Raw genomic sequence first — 22,399 nt, forward strand, 5'->3', positions numbered from 1 at the left:
TTCAGCATCTTAGCTGTGGAGGGCAGTGTCACTGGCCCTCATATGTGGGATCCGAACCGGAGCCCTCTGGCGTCCCAAGCCAGTTCTTAACCATCGCGCCACTCGGCTGGCCCCTATCATTTAGTTTTATTCCACCATCTTTACCCTAAATTTCTGATACTTTCCTTTGAACCGTGTGTGTGTGTGTGTGTGTGTGTGCGTGTGTGTAACAAAACCTAGAAATGTGCCTGTTTATGATTATTTAAATTCCCTTGCAATGAAAATAAATTTGTAACATTTCTAAAACAAGTTGAGAGAAAAGGCAAGTGTTGCTTCTTAAATAAGCTCAATGACTTCTTCAAACACTTTCTAATTGTGACTATTTTGAAAGGCATCGTCTTCGCAGTCACCTCTCAATCTTTCCTTATTGTCCCCCCACTTTTTCAAAAGACTTCACCCATCATCAGCTATTCTTTCTCCCTTCCCATTTATAAGGAAAGGAAAAAACTGAACCTTGCAGCTACTCAACACCTTCTCGTGCCTTCTTCTCTTGGGTAATTGTCAACGGCATTCCGAATTGGTTAGCTATTACAGTGTAATAAACCATTCCAAAATGGATTGGTTTAAAACAACAGCAATTTACTTGGTTCAGGCAGTTTGGACAAAGCTCAACCACTTGTCCCTGCTCCAAGCGGTATCAGCCAGCTCAGCTCACAGGCCTGGAGCCAAGGCGAGTGTGTAAGGGTTCATTCACTGACACTGTGATTGATGCTGGCCGTCTGCTGGGACCTCAGGGGGCTGTCAGCCAGAACACCTACCTACCTGAGGCCTTTTTGTAGCTGCTTGGCTTCGTCACAGCATGGTGCCTGGGTTCTAAGAAACAGGAAGTCAAAGACAGTTTTTGAAGGCCTGGACCTACAAGCTGGCACAGATACGCTGTGAATTCCGCCATATGAGTCAAGTGGTCTCAGGGCCCCATATTCCAGGGGTAGAGACCTGACCCCAACCCTCCATGGGAGGCCTGTCAAAGAATTTTAGGGTCACATTTAAAGCTTCACACATTCTCTGACATATATCACCTTGTCTTACTGCATTGCTCCTATTTAATCAGAAAGGTGACATTGAAACTTTCCTTCCGTGGATACCTGGGTCTGCACGAATCATGGCAGCTGACTTTCCTCATCTAATGCCTTCCTTGCCCATGGGAGATAGCTGCACACTTGAATTATGGAAATTCCAGAAATCAGGTTGAGGCGATACAAGGCTTAATGTTCTTTTCTAGTCCATTCTCGTCCCAGGTCAAGGGGAAGGCTTTGGGTGAGTGTAGGCAGTTCGCAGTTGTAGCAGCAGAAGAGATGAAGGGATACGTTAAAAGCTGGAGGACACTTCTGGGCAGTGCCATGCAATGGTGACATTTAATCATGCTGTGGGGCTGGGACATTCTGCACTTTGGAAGTGGGCCACAATGCCAGTGAGGAGGTGAGAAGTGACGTAGGAAGGGACCAGCAGAAGGCAGCCAGACAACGTCAGGCCGATGGCAGTGTCAACTGCGCGTCACCCAGAGCAGGGGCTGTTCCCTCCTCTCCCAGCCCCACCCCAACATCACCTGCAGGCTCAAGCCATTTGTTCATTTACTCATTCAACACATATGCCCATGGTGAGGTCCAGAACACGCTCCCCCAGCATACGGCACCTGGGCATATTGCATATTTTAAGCTGAAGGAATTTGAGAAATGGCGGATGCAGGAACTTTCTGACCTTCCCCTATAACAGGTCATAAAACCTACGTGTGATAGGTGTCCTCCCTGTACCCGGAGGAAAGGAGCATCCTTATCTCCAAAGATGAAGGGACGCAGAGGAATCTGCAAGAACAGGCCTTGCTGAGTTTCCTGTAGGTCTCACCTCGTAACCTTTGTCACATCATAACTTTCCGTGACTTTTTTTTCCAGTCTTACTAAACCTAGCATAAACGCACGCAGGTTTAAATGTTTCTTCCTGCTTTCATTGCCTCAGGAAGGCTTCGGTGTCACGTAAAACTTACAGTAAATACATTTGTATGCTTTTCTCCTGTGAACCTGTCTTTTGTTACAACAGGGCCCCAGTGGAAAATTTAGAAGCCCAGGAGGGAAAGATTTTCTTCCTCCCCTCCACCCACTAGTGACAGAGAGGCCTGTGGGTGCATTAAGAAATGGTCTGGGAGCTCTCTGTACCCCGAGTCTGCCCATCGGGCCAGGGTGGTCCCAGGCGTCCACAGAGGATAAACCCCTGCAGCCTCAAAGCCTGGCTGTTGAAGGTCCCTTCTCCTCCCCTCCCCCACCCCACCTTTCACCATGGACCTTTACTGAGTTTGAACTGAGCTCACCACACCGCCTCAGAGCTCTGCCAGCCTTTTGGGGACCTACGTTCATAGCTCCTAATTTGTTAGCAACTGCACTGAGGAGCGTGCCCTTGACCTTTCCGAGAGTCACATGGCAGGACCTCCACTAGGCCAAATAATGCAGAAACCTGACGAAACGTTTCAATTGTCATCATTCTCTCAACCTAAATGTGGCCCAGGAGGCAGGGCTTCACCAACATGGCGACAGCGGGTGACAGTGCCTGAGGTCCCCTATCAGGACCCCTGGGAAACTTCTCACCCCCCACCCCTGACTGTTGCCCCACATGACTGCAGGTCAGGTCTCCTCCTCATTTTTGCTTTCTGGCTTTTAAAATTTCTCCAAACTGGGGTCAATAGAGCTAACATGTCAGGGGCCCTTTAATGTTGGGGGACCAATAGGGGGCCCCGTTGGCCTGCCCGACCTTCACAGAGCAATATTAAGACCTTTGTTTTAACCCCATCAGCGTCAGTTTCACGCAACCCAATGTTAAATAACCATCTAAAGATTTCCAGCCTGCTGGGATGAGTCCCATGACTGTCCTCTTCCTTCCCTCTGTTGCACCCCATCAATGTTTCCTTTATTCGCCTTCTATCTTAATAACCATTTGAAAATTCTCATCCTCCTAAGACCAGTCTCTGGGCGCTCCCTCTGCCTCTCTCCATTCTCTTGTTAATTAACCTAACATCTTTATAATCATCTGTAGGACCCGCGAGGGGACGTTAAGACAGCAAATTTAATAAGGCTTCCAGGCTATTGCTCAGTTGTGCAGCACTAAAGTTACATAAGGTGCCCAAGCAAAAAAGGGCCCCTGGACCCACAGCATCTGCCATGACCAGGGTGATGGGCATAGTCAGTAGGCGAACGTCCTGGTTATCGTGAAGCCAGTGCCGCACGGCTTGCGTAGGAAGCATAACAGTTGCTTCATCTGAGGTGTTCCACTTGCATTTACAGGGGGAGCTGGGCCGTCAGCCTCCCTTCCCAGGGTAAGCGGGTCTTAGGGTGGCTTTCACCCAGCCCCAGGGGCTGGGTGTTCCCTCAGCAGCAACCTGCTTTGTGTGTGGGTCACATATGGCCACCTGTGATTGTTCAGTAGTGAGCATGAGCCCAAACTCGCTCTTTTGCCGGCAGCATTCCAAACCAGAGACACTTCCCTAAATTACTCTCACAACCCATTTCATTGTAGGAAAGGTTCTTCCAGAAGCTGATGGTGGCAATCCATAAAATGAGACTACTTCACACTGTGCTCCCTGCATTGGTCAGTGCTCTCTGTTGTCCTTTTGTGGGGGGACTTGAGGCCAGTGGCCTAAGCTCAGACCAATCGAAATCCCAGCTTGGTCCAGCATCAAGGTCCCACTCAGCACTCTTAATTTCATTTTAGTTATCACAGAAAACAATAACCAAGGGCTTGTATCTCACCTTTTTTTAAAAAAAACTTTTTTATTGGGGAATTGGGGGAAGGGGAACAGACAAGTTGCTGTCGTTTTGTTCTTCAGTCTAGTTGTGGAGGATGTTGCTTCACTGGCCCAAGTTGGCACCATCATTGCGCTCTTCCCGGGCGAGGCAGATCAGTCGCCGGCTTCTGGACGGCCGCTCACTGCGGCTGCTGGCCGCTCACGCTGGCTGCTGGCTACACACGGTAGCCCATGGCAACCCACTGCCACAGGGGCTGCAGCCTATGCTGTCGCCGGCGACTCATGGCAGCCCAGCTCCAGGTTGAGCTGTTGTTCAGCATCTTAGCTGTGGAGGGCAGTGTCACTGGCTCTCATATGTGGGATCCGAACTGGGGCCCTCTGGCATCCCAAGCCAGCTTTTAACCAACGCGCCACTCGGCTGGCCCTGTATCTCACCTTTTGCTTATTGATTTGCATTTCCTCATGCATTCAGTGAACCAGCCCCTTCCCATCCCCACCCCCGGTGAGGGTCCATCTCCTATTTCCATTGGTAACGTTTACCTTCTATAACTGAGGGCAGCACAGCTGCTGCTCCATCCGTGGGTGACCACGTGGCCACCCAGGAATCCAAGGTTCCTCGTCTCCAACCCTTTCATCCCCTCTTCCCAAAGCACACGTTTCCTTGAGCCAGGGCTGTTCTGGCACACCCCACTTCACACACACCAACTAAAGGAAAACTTTTCCTCTATTCACAATACTTCTGACCCGAAACTTGTGAGGGTTTTTCTCACACTAACCAATTCTCCAACTCCCCAGACACTAACTGGGCGTCCCACAATTCCATTGTGACACCAGCTACCAGGAGTTAACACCGACCCCCGCAGGGTAAGGGCTCAGTCCCATAAGGCTGCCCCCACTTCAGGCGCCAGTCACAAGTCCCAGCCCTGTGGTACTTCTGACCAACTCGGCTACAAACGGAATGTTCCCATAACCTCCTCCTCCTCCTCTGGCTCGGTAATTTGTTGGAACAGGTCACCGAGCTCAGAGAAACACGTACGCTTCCCAGCTTATTATGAAGGACACAGATGAACAGCCAGATGAAGAGGTACACCAGACAAGGTCTGGAAGGGTCCTCAGCACAGGAACTTCTGCCCCCCGCGGAGTTGGGGCGCCACCCTCCTGGCATGTGGATGCGTTCTTGCTCACCAACCCAGAAGCTCTCTAAACCCCAGGCTTTATTATATAAGCATGACTGATGAAATCATTGGCCTTTGGTGATTAAATCAACCTCCCACTCCTTTCCCCTCCCCAGGGGTGGGGGGTGGGGGGATAAGGGGGACGGCAGTGTGAGATTGAAAGTTCCAGCCCTCTGGCCACGTCTGGGTTTTTCTGGTGACCAGCCCCCCATCCTGAAGCCATCTAGGAGCCCCAGCTGCCAGTCATCTCATTAGCATACACAAAGACAGTCACCACTCTGGAGACACTCAGGATCTTAATATTATAACAAAATTAGTGTCTTAAATATTTTAGCAAGAGACGCTCCTATCTCCTCTATCACACAGGAAATTACAGGGATTTTAAGAGCTGCGTGTCAGGGACTGGCGGCAGAGACCAAATATATATTTCTTATTATGTCACAAATGCACTTATGAAAAAATTGTTTAAATTTACCTCTCTGGGTGGACACAGCTCCATAAGCACAGGTAGTACTGAGTAGGATGTCACCTTTTTGCCAAGGAAAAAGGCGTGAGCAGAAGATGCACTGGATTTGCAGCCCTCCTGGCCCTCCGCTGGGGCTTTCATGAGCCCAAAACAGGGAGCACATTGTCTCTGGAACGTGGGGCAGCAAATTCCCTTAAGTCAGCTGGTGGTTTACTTAATACCCAGAGGTCAGAAATGGCCTAACCACTCCGGTGATGGTGCCATTTTTCCATTGCCACTTTGCAAACCTCCTTATAGGACAAAAGGAATTAAAACACTCATCTCTTAGGCCTACCAGGTCAGTTTTCCCAGCACTTCTTTTAGCAGCAGGCTCCATGAATACTGTCAGAATCATCCTCAAATCCCCTAAATCCAGAACACAAAGCCAGGGCCAGTCTGAAACAGGATTCACAGCAGCAAGTATGGAAAGTTGCACCCATGCATCTCAAATTCCAGACCAGAAATAGGACTGATCCAGAGGAGCACGCACTGCAACTCCACGGAACCATTTCAACAGACATTAATAGATGTTCGGCGAGGAAAGGATTCTAAGAAGCTATGAGCGCAACAAAAATAAAGTAGCTTCCTTGCTGCAGAATTTCTCAGAGCCTTTCTTCTGCCCATATAGATCGAGTCTCAAGAAGGGTAGGACATGCACGGCCTCCCAAACCCATTGGAACTTTTGGGCAGGGAGCCCATCCATGGAGACATTTGGGGGAAAACGCTAAGGCACAGCTGTATAGATGGAGCTTAAAGGTTCCAATTCCCAGCTGGGAACTGGAAGGTTTCTGGTAAAATAAGGAGAGTAGTTACCTGGCTAATTTCCCCCTGTATCTTTAATCACCACCTGATCATTTCTGAAAATAGACTTTATCTTTTTAGAGTAGTTTTGGGCTCACAGCAAAATTAAGCGGAAGGTGTCGAGTTCCCGTATACCCTCTGTCCCCTCACACGCACAGCCTCCCCGTTATCAACACCCCCCACCAAAGTGGTGTATCTGTTAAAACTGATGAACCTACACTGACATGTCATTATCAATCACCCAGAGTCCATAGTTTACATGACGGAGGTCACCATTTGTGTTGTACTTTCTATGGGTTTGACCAAATGCATGACATATATTTGTCACCAACGGATCATAAGTTTATAGGCCTTTATCTCTGTTCTCTAGTAGCTCTATTTTCTTTTCTTTTTTTAAAGATTTTTATTGGGGAATTGGGGAAGGGGACCAGCCAAGTTGTTGTTCTTCAATCTACATTGTGAAGGGTGCCAGTCACCATCTGGCTTCCTGTTGGCAGCTCATGGCCTCTAAGCTCAAGGTGCTGTGTTCAATCTTAGTTGCAGGTGAGCATAGCCCACCAATGAACAGGCAGTCTTGTTGTTACACCAGCTGAGCCATCCTGCCACCTGTTGGCAGCTCAGCAACAGCTCAGCTCAGGCGCAGCGTCACTGGCCCATGTGGGAGTTGAACCGGCGGCCCTGTTGCTCAGAACTCACGCTCTTAAGCCAACTCTTAACCAACTGAGCCACTCAGCCGGCCCTCTATTTTCTTTCTTTCTTTTTTTTTTACTTTTATTTACAATTTTTATTTTATTTTTTTAATTTTTTAAAAATTTTTTTGTTAGTTTCAGGTGTACAGAACAATGCAATAGTTATCCGGCCCTCTATTTTCTTAATGCTAAGATTAAAACATCATCTTGAAAGGCCCACTGATGGCAGTCCTTTGTCTAAAAAGATAGGTGTCAATGCTTTAAAGTAGGATGAGCAAAGTGTGGCCTATTGGCCCCAAAATGAGCCCCTGCCTGTTTTTGTAAGTGAAATGCAGTCACACCTTTTCATTACACACTGTCTATGGCTGCTTTTACGGATCTGTGGGGTTGAGTAGTTGCAGTAGAGACTGTAGGACCGCCCCCTCCCCTGCAAAATCGAAAATATTTACTACCTGGCTCTTTACAGAAAAGGCTGGCCAGCCCCTATTTAAGAGAAATGAAAGGTAATGTTAGCTCAGTATTCAACATATAGGTCTTTTTCAAAGTCGTATTTCAGTGAATTTTGCTAATTTAGTCTTGAAAGGATGCCATTCATTATATATTGTGCCCTTTGATCATCCCTGTGTACAGGCACACCTCATTTTATTGTCTTTCGCTTTATTGAGTTTCAGTTATTACATCTTTTTACACCTTGAAGGTCTGTGGCAACCCCGCTATGAGCAAGTCTCCTGGTGCCATTTTCCCCGCAGTATTTGCTCATGTTGTGTCTGTATCACATTTTGGTCATTCCAGCAATAGTTCAAACTTGTTCAATATTATTATATTTCCTGGGCACCCAGGCAAGAAACTAAAGAATTTTCTGGAAAGCCTGGTTGGCTGCAAGAGAAACCCCTATTGGAGCCACCCGCCCACAACAGCACCAACCACCAGACTCACTGGTCACGCTACAGTAGATCCTACACTTCCAGGACCACGCAGGGACCTCGGCAGCTTTTAGCACTCCGACACGGGAAGAAAGCATCTCACACGAAAGACAACGACCAAATGTGTGGTATGCCCTGACCATAATTAGAAAACAAATTTACTGGGAGGCGAAGTACAGCATAGGGACTACAGTCAGTAATATGGTAATAACTAGATATAGCGCCAGTTGGGTACTAGACTAGTCAGGGGGATCACTTCTTAAACTAGACAAATGTCTAACCACTATGCTGTACATCTGAAATTAACATAAAGTAATGCTGAATGTCAATAAATAAATTAATTTAAAAGAGACCAAAATAAAAGGAAAAAGAAATAGGAATAAGATGAAAGAGAGACAATGCAAAGTCCGCTCTACGATGGCAATGCACACACCGGAGCTGCTGGGCTGGGAAGGCAGAGCTGTTAGTGACCGGCTGACCCACCATTTGGAGAGACTCTGCTTGTAAAAAAAAAAAAAAAAACACCACCACGCAGGGCCGGCTGAGTGGCACATTGGTTAAGAGCTGGCTTGGGACGCCAGAGGGCCCCGGTTTGGATCCCACATATGAGGGCCAGTGACACTGCCCTCTACAGCTAAGATGCTGAACAACAGCTCAACCTGGAGCTGGGCTGCCGTGAGTCACCGGCCAAGGCGTAGGCTGCAGCCCCTGCTGCAGTGGGCTGCCATGGGCTACCGTGTGTAGCCAGCAGCCAGCGTGAGCGGCCAGCAGCTGCAGTGAGCAGCCGTCCAGAAGTCAGCGACTGATGTGCCTCGCCCGGGAAGAGCGCAATGATGGTGCCAACTTGGGCCAGTGAAGCAACGTCCTCCACAACTAGACTGAAGAACAAAAAAAGGACAACTTGTCTGTTCCTCTTCTCCCAATTCCCCAATAAAAATCTTTAAAAAACAAACAAACCACGCAGAGCTGGGAAGGGGAGACAGAGCCCTGCCTCCAGCTATTCTGAAGCCAGCACCAACCCTCGGCTGTCTGGATTCATGAACCAACAAATCCCTTTCAGCTTAAGCTAGTTTCCTTGCCAACAAAAATATCCCTAACACAAGGTCCAGGCCCAGCGTGAACTGTGGAGAAATGGGGAGAATGGCTATGAACACTAAAAATAAATCTGAAATTTCTGAGGACAAGGGAAATCTGTCACCGATCTCAAAACAATTCTCTCAATGAAAATTCCATATTTATTCTAAACGGGAATTATAGTTCCTGCTAATTTTTAGTTAGCAGTTTAAATCATTTCCCCTTTCTGCGAGAATAAATTTTGTACATTTTTTTCCCTTGCTCTCTTCTCCTCTACAACTATTTACACTCCTGAGTTACCGCTGAAAATTACTTTCGTCTTCCGTCCTCCTGGTTTGACATGTGAAATAGTAATCACATTGCTTGTAACCTAAGAAACTTAAAACTGAGTTAAAACAGTCATCCTTGAATCTGGCTCTGTGTCAGAATAATCTAAGGGAGCTGTATGCCCCTAAAGTATGAATTCTGGCGCCATTTCCAGTCGTACTGTAAAGAGATCGAGCTGAATTGATTTAACACTCAGCAATGCTATACTGAACAAAGTCGTATATTTTTACTGAAGAGAGAAAACATCTCTTTACTTCCTTTCACTGTCTTCAGCTTTATGAATAGAGGAAACATTTTGGCCAGGTAAAAGTTGGAGCGGTAGATGCATTTCAAGAATGTCAAAGTGAGGATGGAAACTCTGTGGGAACTTGAGTTCAGAACTTTTGTTAATTGTTCAGCAAACATTGAGTGAATTCTTGATTTACAGCTGGCAATATGTAAAAAGACATAGGTTTTGCTTGAAGCTCCAAGTCTAGAAATTTCTACAACTGAAGTCAGGTTTCCAGGGGTATTGCTATTTTTGTTTCTGTTTCCTGACCTGAATACCAGGGTCAATTACCCCTGTCAAGATGGCCTCGCCAGCCTGTCCCTGGACACAAGGAATCCAAGTGCTAAGACAGTAGCTATGAGTTGGAGTACCATGGGACTCGTGCTATGTCCCCTGGCAGGAATGGAGTACACGGTGTCAGGACGCATATAGTCTTCCTATTTGAGAAAGCCCCAATATAGAGGTCTGTTTCAAGTGCACATACCGCATCCTGGAAGATGGCACCCATCTTTGCAGACCATTGCCTCCAAACGGCCACATCAGGGTCCCTCCAGGAGGCTGTCCTAAGCACTCGCAGGCCAATTATTCTGGATGGTGCACACGTGATGTGGCCAGCTGCTCCCATGGTCATGGGTCCATGCCCACATCTCCTTTGCTGTGGTCAGATAGTACGCTGTGTGGAATCTGTGCCTGTGGATCAGGCACTCTTTAAGACCCCAGACAGGGATGCTGGCAGAAAAGGGACACCAAAACCCACAGAATAAATGTTATTCCGATGAGAACACATTTCTTACCCTTTGTATTAAGTTTGCTAGGGCTGCCATAAGAAGTACCACCAACTGGGTAGCTTACACAACAGGTATTCATTCTCTCAGTTGGGAAGCTGAGTCTAGGATCAGGTGTCGGCAGGGTGGTGCTCTCTCGGTGGCTCTGGGAAGACTCCTTCCTTGTCTCTTCCAGTTTCTCTGGTGGTTTCCGGCCACCCGTGGTGGGTGGTGCCTGGCTCGCAGATGCATCACTCCGTTACATGGCATTCTCCCCTCACGGGTCTTCTCCAATTGTCAGGACACTGCTCACATTGGATTAACAGCCACCCGACTCCTGAATGACCTCACCTTAATCAATCAACAACCTGAATTCCAAATACGGCCACGTTCTAGGGTGCTGGGAGTTAGGACTTGAACATACCTTTTTAAGGGACACACTACAATCCGTAATAGATAGTAGGGAGCATAGTTCAGTTCAGAAGGAATCACTTTCTAATAGTGAGATTTATTCAAAAGTGCAATAATTTTCTGAGTTAGGTTGATTAAATCCTATTAGCGAAGGTGGTCAGGGTTGATCACTTCAAAGATGCTGAGAAATGATTAACTCCATGGTTAGGTTAGTGGGCTAGAAAATATTTAATTCCTTTCGGGCTGTCAGTCAATAGGTAATAATAATTTCATGAACAGGGTAAAATGACATCGCACTAAATATTTCATGAACACCGCCACCTAAAAACGTCAACTCCCACCGTCACCCACTCTGGCTATATAAGCTACTATTCTTGGTGCTATGGGGGAATACTCGGATCTCCCCTCCCAAATCTGCTTCTTTCGTTTTGGTGAACGTCATCGCTGTCCACCCAGGTGTCCTCGTCAAAAATATGGGCGTCATTCTAAGTATAAGCATATTGACTTAGAGCTTGGATATTGGATCAGCCTGTTTTAAATTCCAGCTCCTTCGCTGTGAAGCTGTGATTACTTTGAAGCAAGTTGACTATCACTGCATTTGCCCACTTTTTCATAATCCACTTCAGGCCATTATCAGGCTTTGTCTTTATTACTGAAAGCCTCCCAATTCTGTCTAATTAAGGCATAATACGGAATACAAATATTTAACGTGTGCCATTCAATGAGTTCTGATAATACATATCCACCTGTGATACCAAGATAAGAAAATATCCGTCACCTCCAAAAGTTCACTCATGCCCCTTCCCACGACCCTATATCCTCAGGTCAACACTTATCTAGTTTTTGTCACTATAACGAAGTTTGCATTTCCTAGAATTTTAGGCAAATAAAACCATAGTTTGTATTCTTTGTCACTTGGGTATTTTCACTTAGCATAACACATTTATCAATGTCGCATGTGTCGATAGGTTGTTCCTTCTTTGTTGCTGAGTAGTATTCCATTGTATCGATGTACCAAAGTGTGACCTCATCACCTATTGATAGACACTTGGGGTGTTTCCAGTTTGGGCATTTTAGAAACAAACTGGATAAAATGGTTGTGCATCAGCCTTTGTGTGAACATATGCTTTCTTTCCTCTTGGTTAAATACCTAGGGGTGAAATGGCTTTGTACATTGGGTACATGTTTTACTTTTTAAGAAGCTGCCAAACTGTTTCCCAAAGTGCTTCAACAACTCTACATCCCCATCAGTAGTGTAGCAAAGTTTCCACCGTGCCACGTCCTTGCCAAAACTTGGTTTGGTCAGCACGGTGGTATCTCGTGGTTTTCATTGGTATTCCCTTAGTAACTAATGAGGCTGAGCAGCTTTTCATGTACTTATTTGCCACCCCTGTATTTTCTTAAGTACCAGTTCAAGTCAAAACACTCATTAATAAAATTTGCCCATTTTTAAATTGGGTTTTGCTTTGTTACTCAAGAAATTTTTGCCAGATTCAAGATCTCAGATTTTTTTTCCTGTTTTCTTGAAGTTTTATAGTTTTTACTCTTAATTTAGGTCTGATTAATTTTGGGTTCATTTTTGTATATGGTGTAAGATTTTTATTTATTATTTTTTGCAGCTGGCTTTCCAAATGCTCTCATACCATTTGTTGAATAGACTATTTTTTACCCATATATACACATCTGTGAAACAAATAACTAAGAGTCAGGTCAACCGTTACTGGACTCTCCCTTCTGTGCCAATGGTGTATATGGTTATTTTTATGCCATTACTTTATAATAAATTCATCATCATCTTTGTCTGGATTACCAATGCAGCCTCTTAATTTTTTCCGCTCCAGATCTGTGACATTTCCATGCTCTTCAGACCATTGCCAAGGGAATTTTTAAGTGCAAATCTGACTCCCATCAGACCCTGTTGCCCAGGAGATAAAATCAGCTCTACAACCTGGACTTTCACGTTCTAGCTCGTTTTATTTTGGCTTACTTTTTACCATTCCACACCCAAAGTCAATGCTACAAGCACACGGTTCTCTTCCACCCCGGGCTTTTGCACTTGCTGTGGGTGCCTCGTCTTCACTCTCCTGTTGCCTAGAAAATCCTCCCAACCTCCCCTGGAAGCTTCCTGGACTGCCTTTGATCGTTCCCGCCTTGATGCTCATTCAGTGCTGCGGTTACCCAGTCACACCAAGCGTCACATTCTCTCAATTACCCGTTTGTCTTCCTTGCCAGACCACCAGCTGCTTGGGATTCAGCTGGCGCTCAATATTTGATTATACATAAGACAAGCTCTGGTTCTTCAGAAGCTCCCAGTGTGGCATGCAGAGCAGTCAAGTACATCAGGTGGTGTCACTCCCTGCCCCAGGACTCCAATGCTTTCTAGGTCTAGTTTCTGCTAGTTCTTTATTACGATGTCTTGTTTGCTTAGAATGTTACAAGCTTTGTGTGCTGGTCACTGTACTGAAATAAATCCCTCGTGGAGGTCATCTGAGGTCTAGAAGAGGACTTCCATTTGCTTCGGGTCACCTCCTGAGGACAGTGTCAGGTAGGGGCCCCACCTAATCCAAGTCCAAAGCCTGACATTCGCCGCACCAATGCAGGGTGCAAGTCTGAAGTAGGGCTGTTTACTCTGGGGACATAGCTCTACTGGAGCCTACTTTTAACTTAGTTTTGATGGGTGGGATGTTGGTACAGTGGCTACTCGTTTGGGGCTTATCCTGGGCTGCTTTCTGGGGAACCTTCCCTGTGATATTGCCCACACTGTGACTGTTGCATCATTTCCTCCCTATTGATCAATGTCCTGAGGACAAAAGGAACGTTGACTGCTATGCTCATCTCTGTTCAGTGAAAAATCAAGAGACCAACTTCTTACCGACCCACAAGGCCCTACACCACGTGGCCCCGGGCTGCTGCTGCCCGACAGGCTCCCTCGGAACCAGCCTCAACATCCTCTGGGCTGGCCTTCACACAAGCCCTGGCTAGGGCCTTTGTACTTGTGATCTTTGCACTGGCCTAGAGCTCAGCTACCAAGTTGATAATTTTCAAGCCAGGATAGTACCTTTTGCACACAACTCATTTCTGTGATTATGAGAAACTGTCCTTGATCTCTACCTCTTAGGACTCATCACTTTTTATATCATTGCTCGTCTCTTATTATACAGGCACTTTGAAGACACAGGCTTCTTCTTATCTGCCATCCTTCCTCACATAGGAGGTACGAAGTACACCCGGACTTACGGTGGGGTTATATCCCCATAAAACCCTGGTAAGTTGAAAATCTCATAAGGAGAAAATGCACTTAATACAACACCTAACCTACTGAACATTACAGCACGGCCTTGCCCACCTGAAACGTGCCAGCACATTAGCCTACAGTTGGGCAAAATCGTCTCACTGCCACTGCCCAGCATGAGAACAGTGTAGTGCACACTGCTAGGCTGGGACGAGATCAAAATTCAAAGCATGGCTTCTACCGAATGTGTGTCACTTTTACACCATCAAGTTGAAAAACTGCAGTTGGACACTGTCTGTGCTTTTTAACGTCCATTTTTATCCTTAATGAGTAGGGTTACTTTTATGATCTCAGGGCTTCTCAGATGTATTTACTGTAAAGCAATCATGTTCTTAATTTGTGACTACAATCAAGACAAGCAATTTATCTGATAAGGCAAGGACATGAGAAACGCCCTTTTTTAATAAAAGAAAGCAAACCCAATGAAGAAGAGTAATTTTTTCTAACTCACTAAGACAGGAAGGGTAAGATTCTGCTATAGCATTCCACATAAATGGTGATATAGATGTAGGTTTCAAATCTGCTAGCAAAAAGCTAGGTGAAAAAGACAAGTACAATCAAGTTAATTCAACAAACATTTATTAAAAGCTTCTATGATAGGACTACGTGCTGTGCTGGGGACACAAACGCAATTGGGACATTACTATTTATTGTTAGCGAGTTGAGGATGGAGGACTGATGGGGTGGAAAGGGAAGGACGACGAGGAAAGGCTTCATAACTACACTTAACTGGACCTTTCAGGTAGAAAAGCAGACAGGACATTCTTGGATCAGCGAAGAGCATCAGCACAACAGAGGTACTCTGGCTTTGCTACTATTTACGGAACACGGTGTGTGGACAGAAGAGCAGCCTCAGAGCTCCAGGACCAAGGATGAAAGGCCCTAGCGGCGAGAGGGCCGGAGAAAACGGAGACATGGCAGAGATGTTTTCAAGACAGGCTCCACAGGGCTTAATGATGTCAGAGAAGACTAGTCAATAGTGTTCGAGTCTTTGCTGGGACAACTACGTTGGGTAAAATGCCATTATGACAAGTAAGAGAAACAGGTTTTGGGGATGAGTGTGGAGATGAAAAATTCTGTTTGGTTGGATACCTCTTCTGTAGGATATAGCGATCCATATTAGGCTCTTGCCTGATGATACGTATCTACCCACGTTAGGTCGTTGAAGGCCAAGTACACAAGATATTCTCTACCTTAGTTTCTCATTCCAACTTTCCTTAGTAAAATATTTTCATATTCCACTGAACTGGAAAGGACACACAGGTACTTGTATGGATATATTTTGCCTTAAGCAAACATTAAAAAGAAATCTCATAAGCAATTGAAGAGATTGATTGATCCCAACAGGACAGACTATGGCCTTGGACTGTATTGTCCAAGCACAGAAAACCCTTAGCTGTGTCATCTGACCCTTCAATTCAGTTCATGTTTAATTTGCTACGTGTTCTATTAAGGCGAAAAGTACTCAGGGTTATAGGGAGGGCTTCACTTATCCACAGTAGCTTAAACTAGTGGAGAAAAGTCATAACTGCTGAGAGGTAGAAATTATTTTAAGAATTATAATAAAGGGAGAGTGTGCCATCCAAGTACAAAGGAAAAGGAAGACGGATCTTGTATTTATCCAACTAGCTACTAGCCTAGCCGGTTAGGGCTGCAGAAACAGCGTGTTGAGATAAGACCGTTTCATGGTAGAATGGCTGCCCTAATAAGGAATAAGCAGACCCTGCTCCGGGGGCAAGCAGACCCCCTGTGAAAAGAAAACTCGGGGTATCGGCAGAGCACACTGAATTCTTCCTGCCGAGTAACTGGGATGTGGCGATGTCCCCTTCTGCTGTTTACTTCTTTCCTTCTTCTCACAGCTTCAGGAGACCCCTCACTTAAGGGCGGTATTGATGGTCTGCATCCTCAGGAAAGCATCCAGACATCCTCTACAGTGTGTCCTGATTCATCGTACAAGGTGAAGGTCTGCAACACCAGGCTCCTGGGAACTCTAAGCAAGGGTCTCCATTTCCATCTTTTCTGAAAACGCTCAGTCTGCAATCAGGACTTATTTAATTAAAGCAGGAAGAACTGCTAACACACACCAGGCGACACTACTTAGGATGATCTGTTACGTAAATGAACAAGCAGCTTCAGTGACTATCTTCCTTCTGTCACACTCATTTCAGAAATGGACATGTTACTATTTCCATAATCTTTTATAGATCAGTCTTTGTATATAAATGTTTCCATTATTACGAACTACAAAGAGGTTTAATAGCTACCCAGTTTAGTATTCGAGTCTACAGAAAAAATCGACAACTGCTTTATTATCAAAAGTTACTGAATCCCAGAAAGCACACAATGTAATTTATATTAAACTAACAAAAGTTTGATACATGTATTTAAAAATATAGCATAGATCTGTCTGTCTCAACATTTATATTCTATTTAAAAAGCAGTAGCTTTACATATTTTACAACTTTGAATTTATAAAATATATACATCCACTCTATTCAAACCCTCAAGCACAAACTCCCATTTCTATTAACAAAATGCACAATCGGTATTTCTGAATATTGAGAGAAAAATGGTACCAACTAAAAACAACAAATCCATTTACACTTCAACATGCACTTAATTCTTGGCTACTAGATAATGGATCTAATTATCTATTGAAATAATTTTTTTACCTCAATCCCGACAATTTGCATTTATGTAAACAATCTGGTAACTATATGAAGAGCCTTGCATTTTCAAGGTTATCTGACACAATCGACCAAATTCTTGACTTGTCCTGCTTCAGGCTTTAAAATTAGAGAGGTAGGATTATTTCATCTTTCCACATACCAGGAAATGTCACAAGTGACTTCACACCTAACAAGCCAAAGCCCTGTAAGTTTGAGAGCATGCTTTTGCCTTTGAGAAAACAACTTAGAATGGTAGGAGCACACTTTTCTCAAAACGCTGACACTGTATGTGCCAAGAAACAGAACAAGAACGTTTTTCCTTTTCCCAGTCAACTGTACTCGACTTGCAAAACTGGTGTCTTTAGGTATGTTGGGATATGCCAGCTTCTACTCTGGCATTCCTTCCACTTGAAGGAGAGAGATCTTAGTTTGAAGGACATGTTTAGATCCCATGGGCCTCTAATGATAAATATAAGCCTATATTTAAATGAATGCATGATTTATGCTGAGAAAGCAAGTCTCCTACAAATTGTTATTTTTAAAAGGAGTTCCAAATCTCAAAATGGCTTAGAAACTTAAATGTAAATACACTTTTACCAAAACAAGTAATTTAATTCAATTGGGCAATAGTTAGTCTTTGGGAAGTCACCATCCAAAAAGTAAACGAAATTCCCTCAATATTAGAATGTAAGAGCTAAATTATAGTTAACGGCTCATTTACCTAGTCAATTATTCAACAAGCTTAGCCATCTACTGAGGAATTGAAATTACGTATCAGAAGTTCTATGTATTTTATTGGGTTGTCAGAAAAGTCATGACATATTTTTTCTATGTTTTTCGTTGCAAAAATGCGTCATGACTTTTCTGACAACCCAATATTTGTAGGAAGGAGTCTTTTTATTTTAAAAAAAATTCTGATGAGAGGTCGAAATTTTAATAATCTCTGGATTCCCTAACCACAAGAAAAGGGAAAGGGGGAGGGAAGGAAGAAAAGGAGAGCGAGAAAAACTTAGAGAAGTCAGAAAGAGAAACTGCCTAAGACGATACGCTGCACACTTGTGAGGCAGGAAGAAAAAAATAAGAGATAGAAACACACACACACACACACACACTCTCTCTCTCTCTCTCTCTCTCTCTCTCTCTCTCTCTCTCTCTCTCTCTCTCACAACAAAATGACTGGCAAGAAGATTCAGATAAAGACTCCTTCACAGATTTCACTTATGCAAAGGTGTTAACGAAACACAGAATAGCACAGCATCTGGTTTTCATAAGAATAAATCCTCCAAGAGAAACATATGCTTAAGCCTCAGTTCTTTATAAAAAAACCCCAACTTATATACGCAATTATAAATCTGAAGCATTCAGCTAAAATACGTACAAAAAAACTAAAGAAAAGTGAGGTCGAGAAATGTAAGCAGCAGTAACCATAAAGGCTTAGGACTAGTGACACTGAATTCTTTATTTAAAAAAGATTTTTGAACACACAGTACCTCCTCTTCTCTTCTGTTTTTCGGAAGAAGCTTTAACAAGTTTTAAATATCTCAATTCTTAAAAACAATAGGCTTTTTTAAAAAATAAGACTCGAGTACCAGAAACAATATGTGGTTACATACCATTTTCATATCACTACCCATTTCCATTATTTGTCAATTCATCTTTGATTCAATCTGGGAACAATCAAGCAGTCACTAGATACCTGTTTTAGAATCTGAAAAAATTATTATCCATCACAGGAATCTAATGATATATATATATATATATATATTTGCATATATTTAAAATTTCAGAAGGGAAAAAGTAATAAACTATTCTAGTTACTTTATACCAAATATCTGTATACCTGGTCAAAACAATAAGGATTAAGATCTTTCTCCAGATGAACTGTATAGAAAAGCTATTTTTAGCATTTTTTCCCCCCTGGGGATTAAAAACAGCTTTATTTCCCTGCTAGCTAAAAGGAGGCATTTATACATTACAAGGAAAGTCCTTTTGAGGTGAATATTAAATTCCTTAAGAGAACATCCATAAAGTTTATTTTTTTAAATTCATCTTAAAAAAAACTGAAAACCATTTCTCTCTTTAAAATCTACGGCAGCGGTGCCTACTTAACGTAGTTTTTTTGAAAGGACACCAAGTTCCTGCTCTAAGCATGCAGAACAAGGAATTGAATGTATCATTGTCTTAACAGAATTTGGCAATCGAGAAGAGTGGCCTTAAAATAAATAAATAAATAAATAGAGAAGAAGAAGCAAGTCGGATTCTGCAGGCCCCCGTGGCAGGCCACGCCCCGCGGTGGGGTCGCGGGCAAGAGGGGAGGACATGTTCCTATGTACATTTCCTTGGCATTCGGGTTGTCATTCAACAACGCAGTACAGAGAAATAACTGTTTCATCATTACAAAGCCACTAATTGTCCTATCTAGAGCAATGGCTCAGGTCAAGTTCTCATGTCTTTTAATAGTGTGGCTTACATTTAAAATAAATTTATTAAATCTAAGTGCAAAGGCGTTTTCAATGATTCCTAAGTTCAAGGGAGTAATGAACAAGGTCTTACTTGATTGCGAACTTTGAATGGTTGGTGTTTCTCTATTATAGGGTATTTCATCTTAATTTCTTCTCGTTAAACCATAAAATGTACCAAAATTATTTAGTTTTCCTTTACTTTCCTCCTCTTCACTTTATTTTATGATATCTCTATGTAGAGAGAGAGGTATGTTAAAATACTGTTACTCATATTAAAAAACTCAACTGCGGCTATATATGACCTATTAATCTGTCGTATAGCATTGTTAATCTTTGACCTGGTATGTCAATTCCTTTGGTGAATAAATGTCACAGGTCATTTTTTAATAAAAGGATATTAGTAAGAGGACCAGCAGTATGAAGAGAAATCTACCCTCCGCAACTCCAGAAAAGGATCAAGTCAATCAGTAGTCTAGAGCAGTTACGTAAAATATGAAAAATACATAATTTACAGCTGCGATTCTCATATTAAAAAGCAGTTTAAAACTAAGGGTAGTTCAAAGCATTCCAAAAAACATTTTCTGTCTTGGTCAAACAGGCCAACTAATAAGACCGATAGAGACTACTGTGAGGACTTAGGTATGCCTAGTCAAGATGTTTTTCATTTTAAAAAGTGTAACTAGCAGTAGAAACAGTGTCCACAATTTGGTGGCTGGCCATAGTTTTCATTTTTTTCAAGTTATTTCTAAAGCAGACATATTTTTGAAGTCTACCCACCCCTGAGTTCAGCAATTATACTTTAGAGTGTAAAATTATATGCCCTTAATTAACATGTACAAAGCTACAAAATGTCACCTATACAGAGATTAAAAACAACTTTTAAAATATCCTTTGCCAATTATTGATTGGATGGTTAAGCTGGGGTACATATTTCAAACCTTTCAGCCAATTTGGCTTTTATTTTTAAGCCCACATTGATTCATAAATTCACTGCAGGAAATGTCAAAAAGAGTGCAACAATAGGCATTAGTAAAAATAACATTGTAGTAGAAACAGATTTTGCATATGTGAAAAGGTAATTTATAAAATACAGTAATCACTTTTTAAAAAGAGAACCTACTTGTAGTATCATTAACTTACATGGTACTGAGAATTGGACCTTTCAACAATTTTTTTCTATAGGAAATTTTTTTCTAGCTGTAAGCAAAGTAAAAACAAGAAAAAAAAAACCAAATCCCTCCAGGAATAACTGCATGGTGTGTAAGACAAATAAGCAAACATACCATTCCACAGTGTACTTTTGCCTACATTTTAAAATAAAAATGTCCACACTCTTTTGTTAAAACATTAAGCCTCTGTCAAAAATGTATTTCTTATTTTAGGGTACAGGATTGAAGGACAAGATGATACTTACAAGTAAAGAAAATTTACAAGAAAAAACTTGACAAAAGTTTTTCAATTAAAGTATTGTAACATTCAAACTTGACTTAAGACATAACGAAAGAAACAAAATCGCAAACAAAAATGTGTATGGGTTTTCCAAACATAAATAAATGAAATAGTGTTTAGGCAGTAGGGTTCATGCTGATGGCTAGCGGGAAGTTAACAGAGTGGGGTCTACTCGGAAAAATCGCTAATGTACAAACAACAAGCCCAAATTATGGACTGCAGCAGTTTAATTCACCACTGCCAGTTTTCTTACTTCCAAAATAAAGCCTTGATTAAACCATTCATACCCTATATTACTCATACCTTTGCTTCAGAGATTGAGGAACTATATACAACCGAAGAATTTATTTTCACCATAGGGATAACATATTGTACCTTTCTGCCAATGTTACTTGAAAATCTTCCATGTCAAAACAATTTGACAGCAGATATAAACAATTCAATAAATACGCAATGATCTTTCTTTACAGTCCTTTTAAAGATGCATGTTAATTCATGCTGTTACCCTCAGGATCACAGTGCATAGAATCCAAATATAAACAGTTGGGGTGACTTTGCAAAGTAATGCTGGATCCCTCACTTTATTATAATCCCACTATAACAGGTAAGTTCATTTCATAGGCCCTATCATGCATTAATCACGGGGTGGCAGGAGTTAATGAGAATTTTTCCTGTTACAACGTCCATTGCCGGCAATGAACGTCCCCGAACCGCCAAGGAAGTCATTGTTATTGCACAATACATGAGGACCTGGAACTTTTCCAAAAGCTTAAAAAAATAAAAATAAAAAATGGAATTATATTTGACATTTCCTGACACCTGCATTAATACTGTATGACTAATAAAAGCATGTCAGTTGCCTGGATTGAACCAGCGATCAACATGCGCCCAGAATGCACACGAGTAAAAATGCAGTAAAAGGAAGTAGTCTTCATTGCCTATACGTCACTTCCAGTCAAAGGTTAAAGTTCAAAGACTGAATGATCAAAGTGCTCGTTTCTCAGTAGGACTATCTTCTGCTAGGAGGAGGAGAACAGTGGCATCAACAAGTATCATCTTTAAAAAAAAAAAAGAGAAAAAAGGAGAAAAAGTCAAGCATGTGTAAGTAACATCTGTACAGTCCAACATAAAAATAATTACTAGTAGCAAGAAGAACATGGTTTACACGTCTGACTTGCCTCTCCCAAACCCTGCAAATAGAAAGTCCAACTTGTGTTCAGTTACATAATGACAAACAAATCACATCCTATTCTTCCAGGGACAAGGTAGTTCACACAAATATTAAAATGATGCATTATTAATGTCAGTTCTATTTAAAATAAATTGACATGTGTTAGCACATATTCAGGATTTATCGTCTTAAGAGAATTCTTTCTTGGGCAACAATTTAAAATGGCAATGAGACAGGAAGTAAACTCCTGACCAACACTGTCATGCTAATTAACCCAGAATACAAGTCATATCTTTAGTCTATGAAGGAAATCACTTCACAAACGAGGTACACTCTGCAAATCAATCAAATAATGTTATTAATTTCTCTTTAGAAAGTAAGTTTTTCAGCAAGTATCGATACATATGCAAAGGTCGTTAAAAAATCCTGTACACTTATTCAGTAATGCCTTCTGGTAGCCTCAACACATTATGTTTATGTAACACGTAGTATAATCTTTTGGGCTCATGACTTATTTTACAAAAGTTATTTCACAAAAACATATCTGAAGGATTTATTCTGAGGACTGGTTAGTCTTTAGAAAGAAACTATAGACTAGTGGCAACTACCCAAGAATGGTAAAAGCTCTCAAGGAGAAAATTCTGAAAAAC

At 42.6% G+C, this 22,399-nt stretch overlaps 1 protein-coding gene across 1 annotated transcript in view; it reads right to left on the reverse strand.

The window, feature by feature from the left end:
* Nucleotides 1–14,555: 14,555 nt before the first annotated feature.
* The window catches only part of UBE2W (ubiquitin conjugating enzyme E2 W), a 59,292-nt gene continuing 51,448 nt past the window's right edge, over nucleotides 14,556–22,399 (reverse strand). The window contains exon 6 of the mRNA XM_019643606.1: nucleotides 14,556–21,634. Within this exon, the coding sequence (XP_019499151.1) occupies nucleotides 21,621–21,634 (14 nt within the window). The 3' untranslated portion in view covers nucleotides 14,556–21,620. The remainder of the gene's footprint in view (nucleotides 21,635–22,399) is intronic.

This window comes from Hipposideros armiger, unplaced genomic scaffold, assembly GCF_001890085.2.
Source record: "Hipposideros armiger isolate ML-2016 unplaced genomic scaffold, ASM189008v1 scaffold_80, whole genome shotgun sequence".
Classification (NCBI taxonomy): Eukaryota; Metazoa; Chordata; class Mammalia; order Chiroptera; family Hipposideridae; genus Hipposideros; species Hipposideros armiger.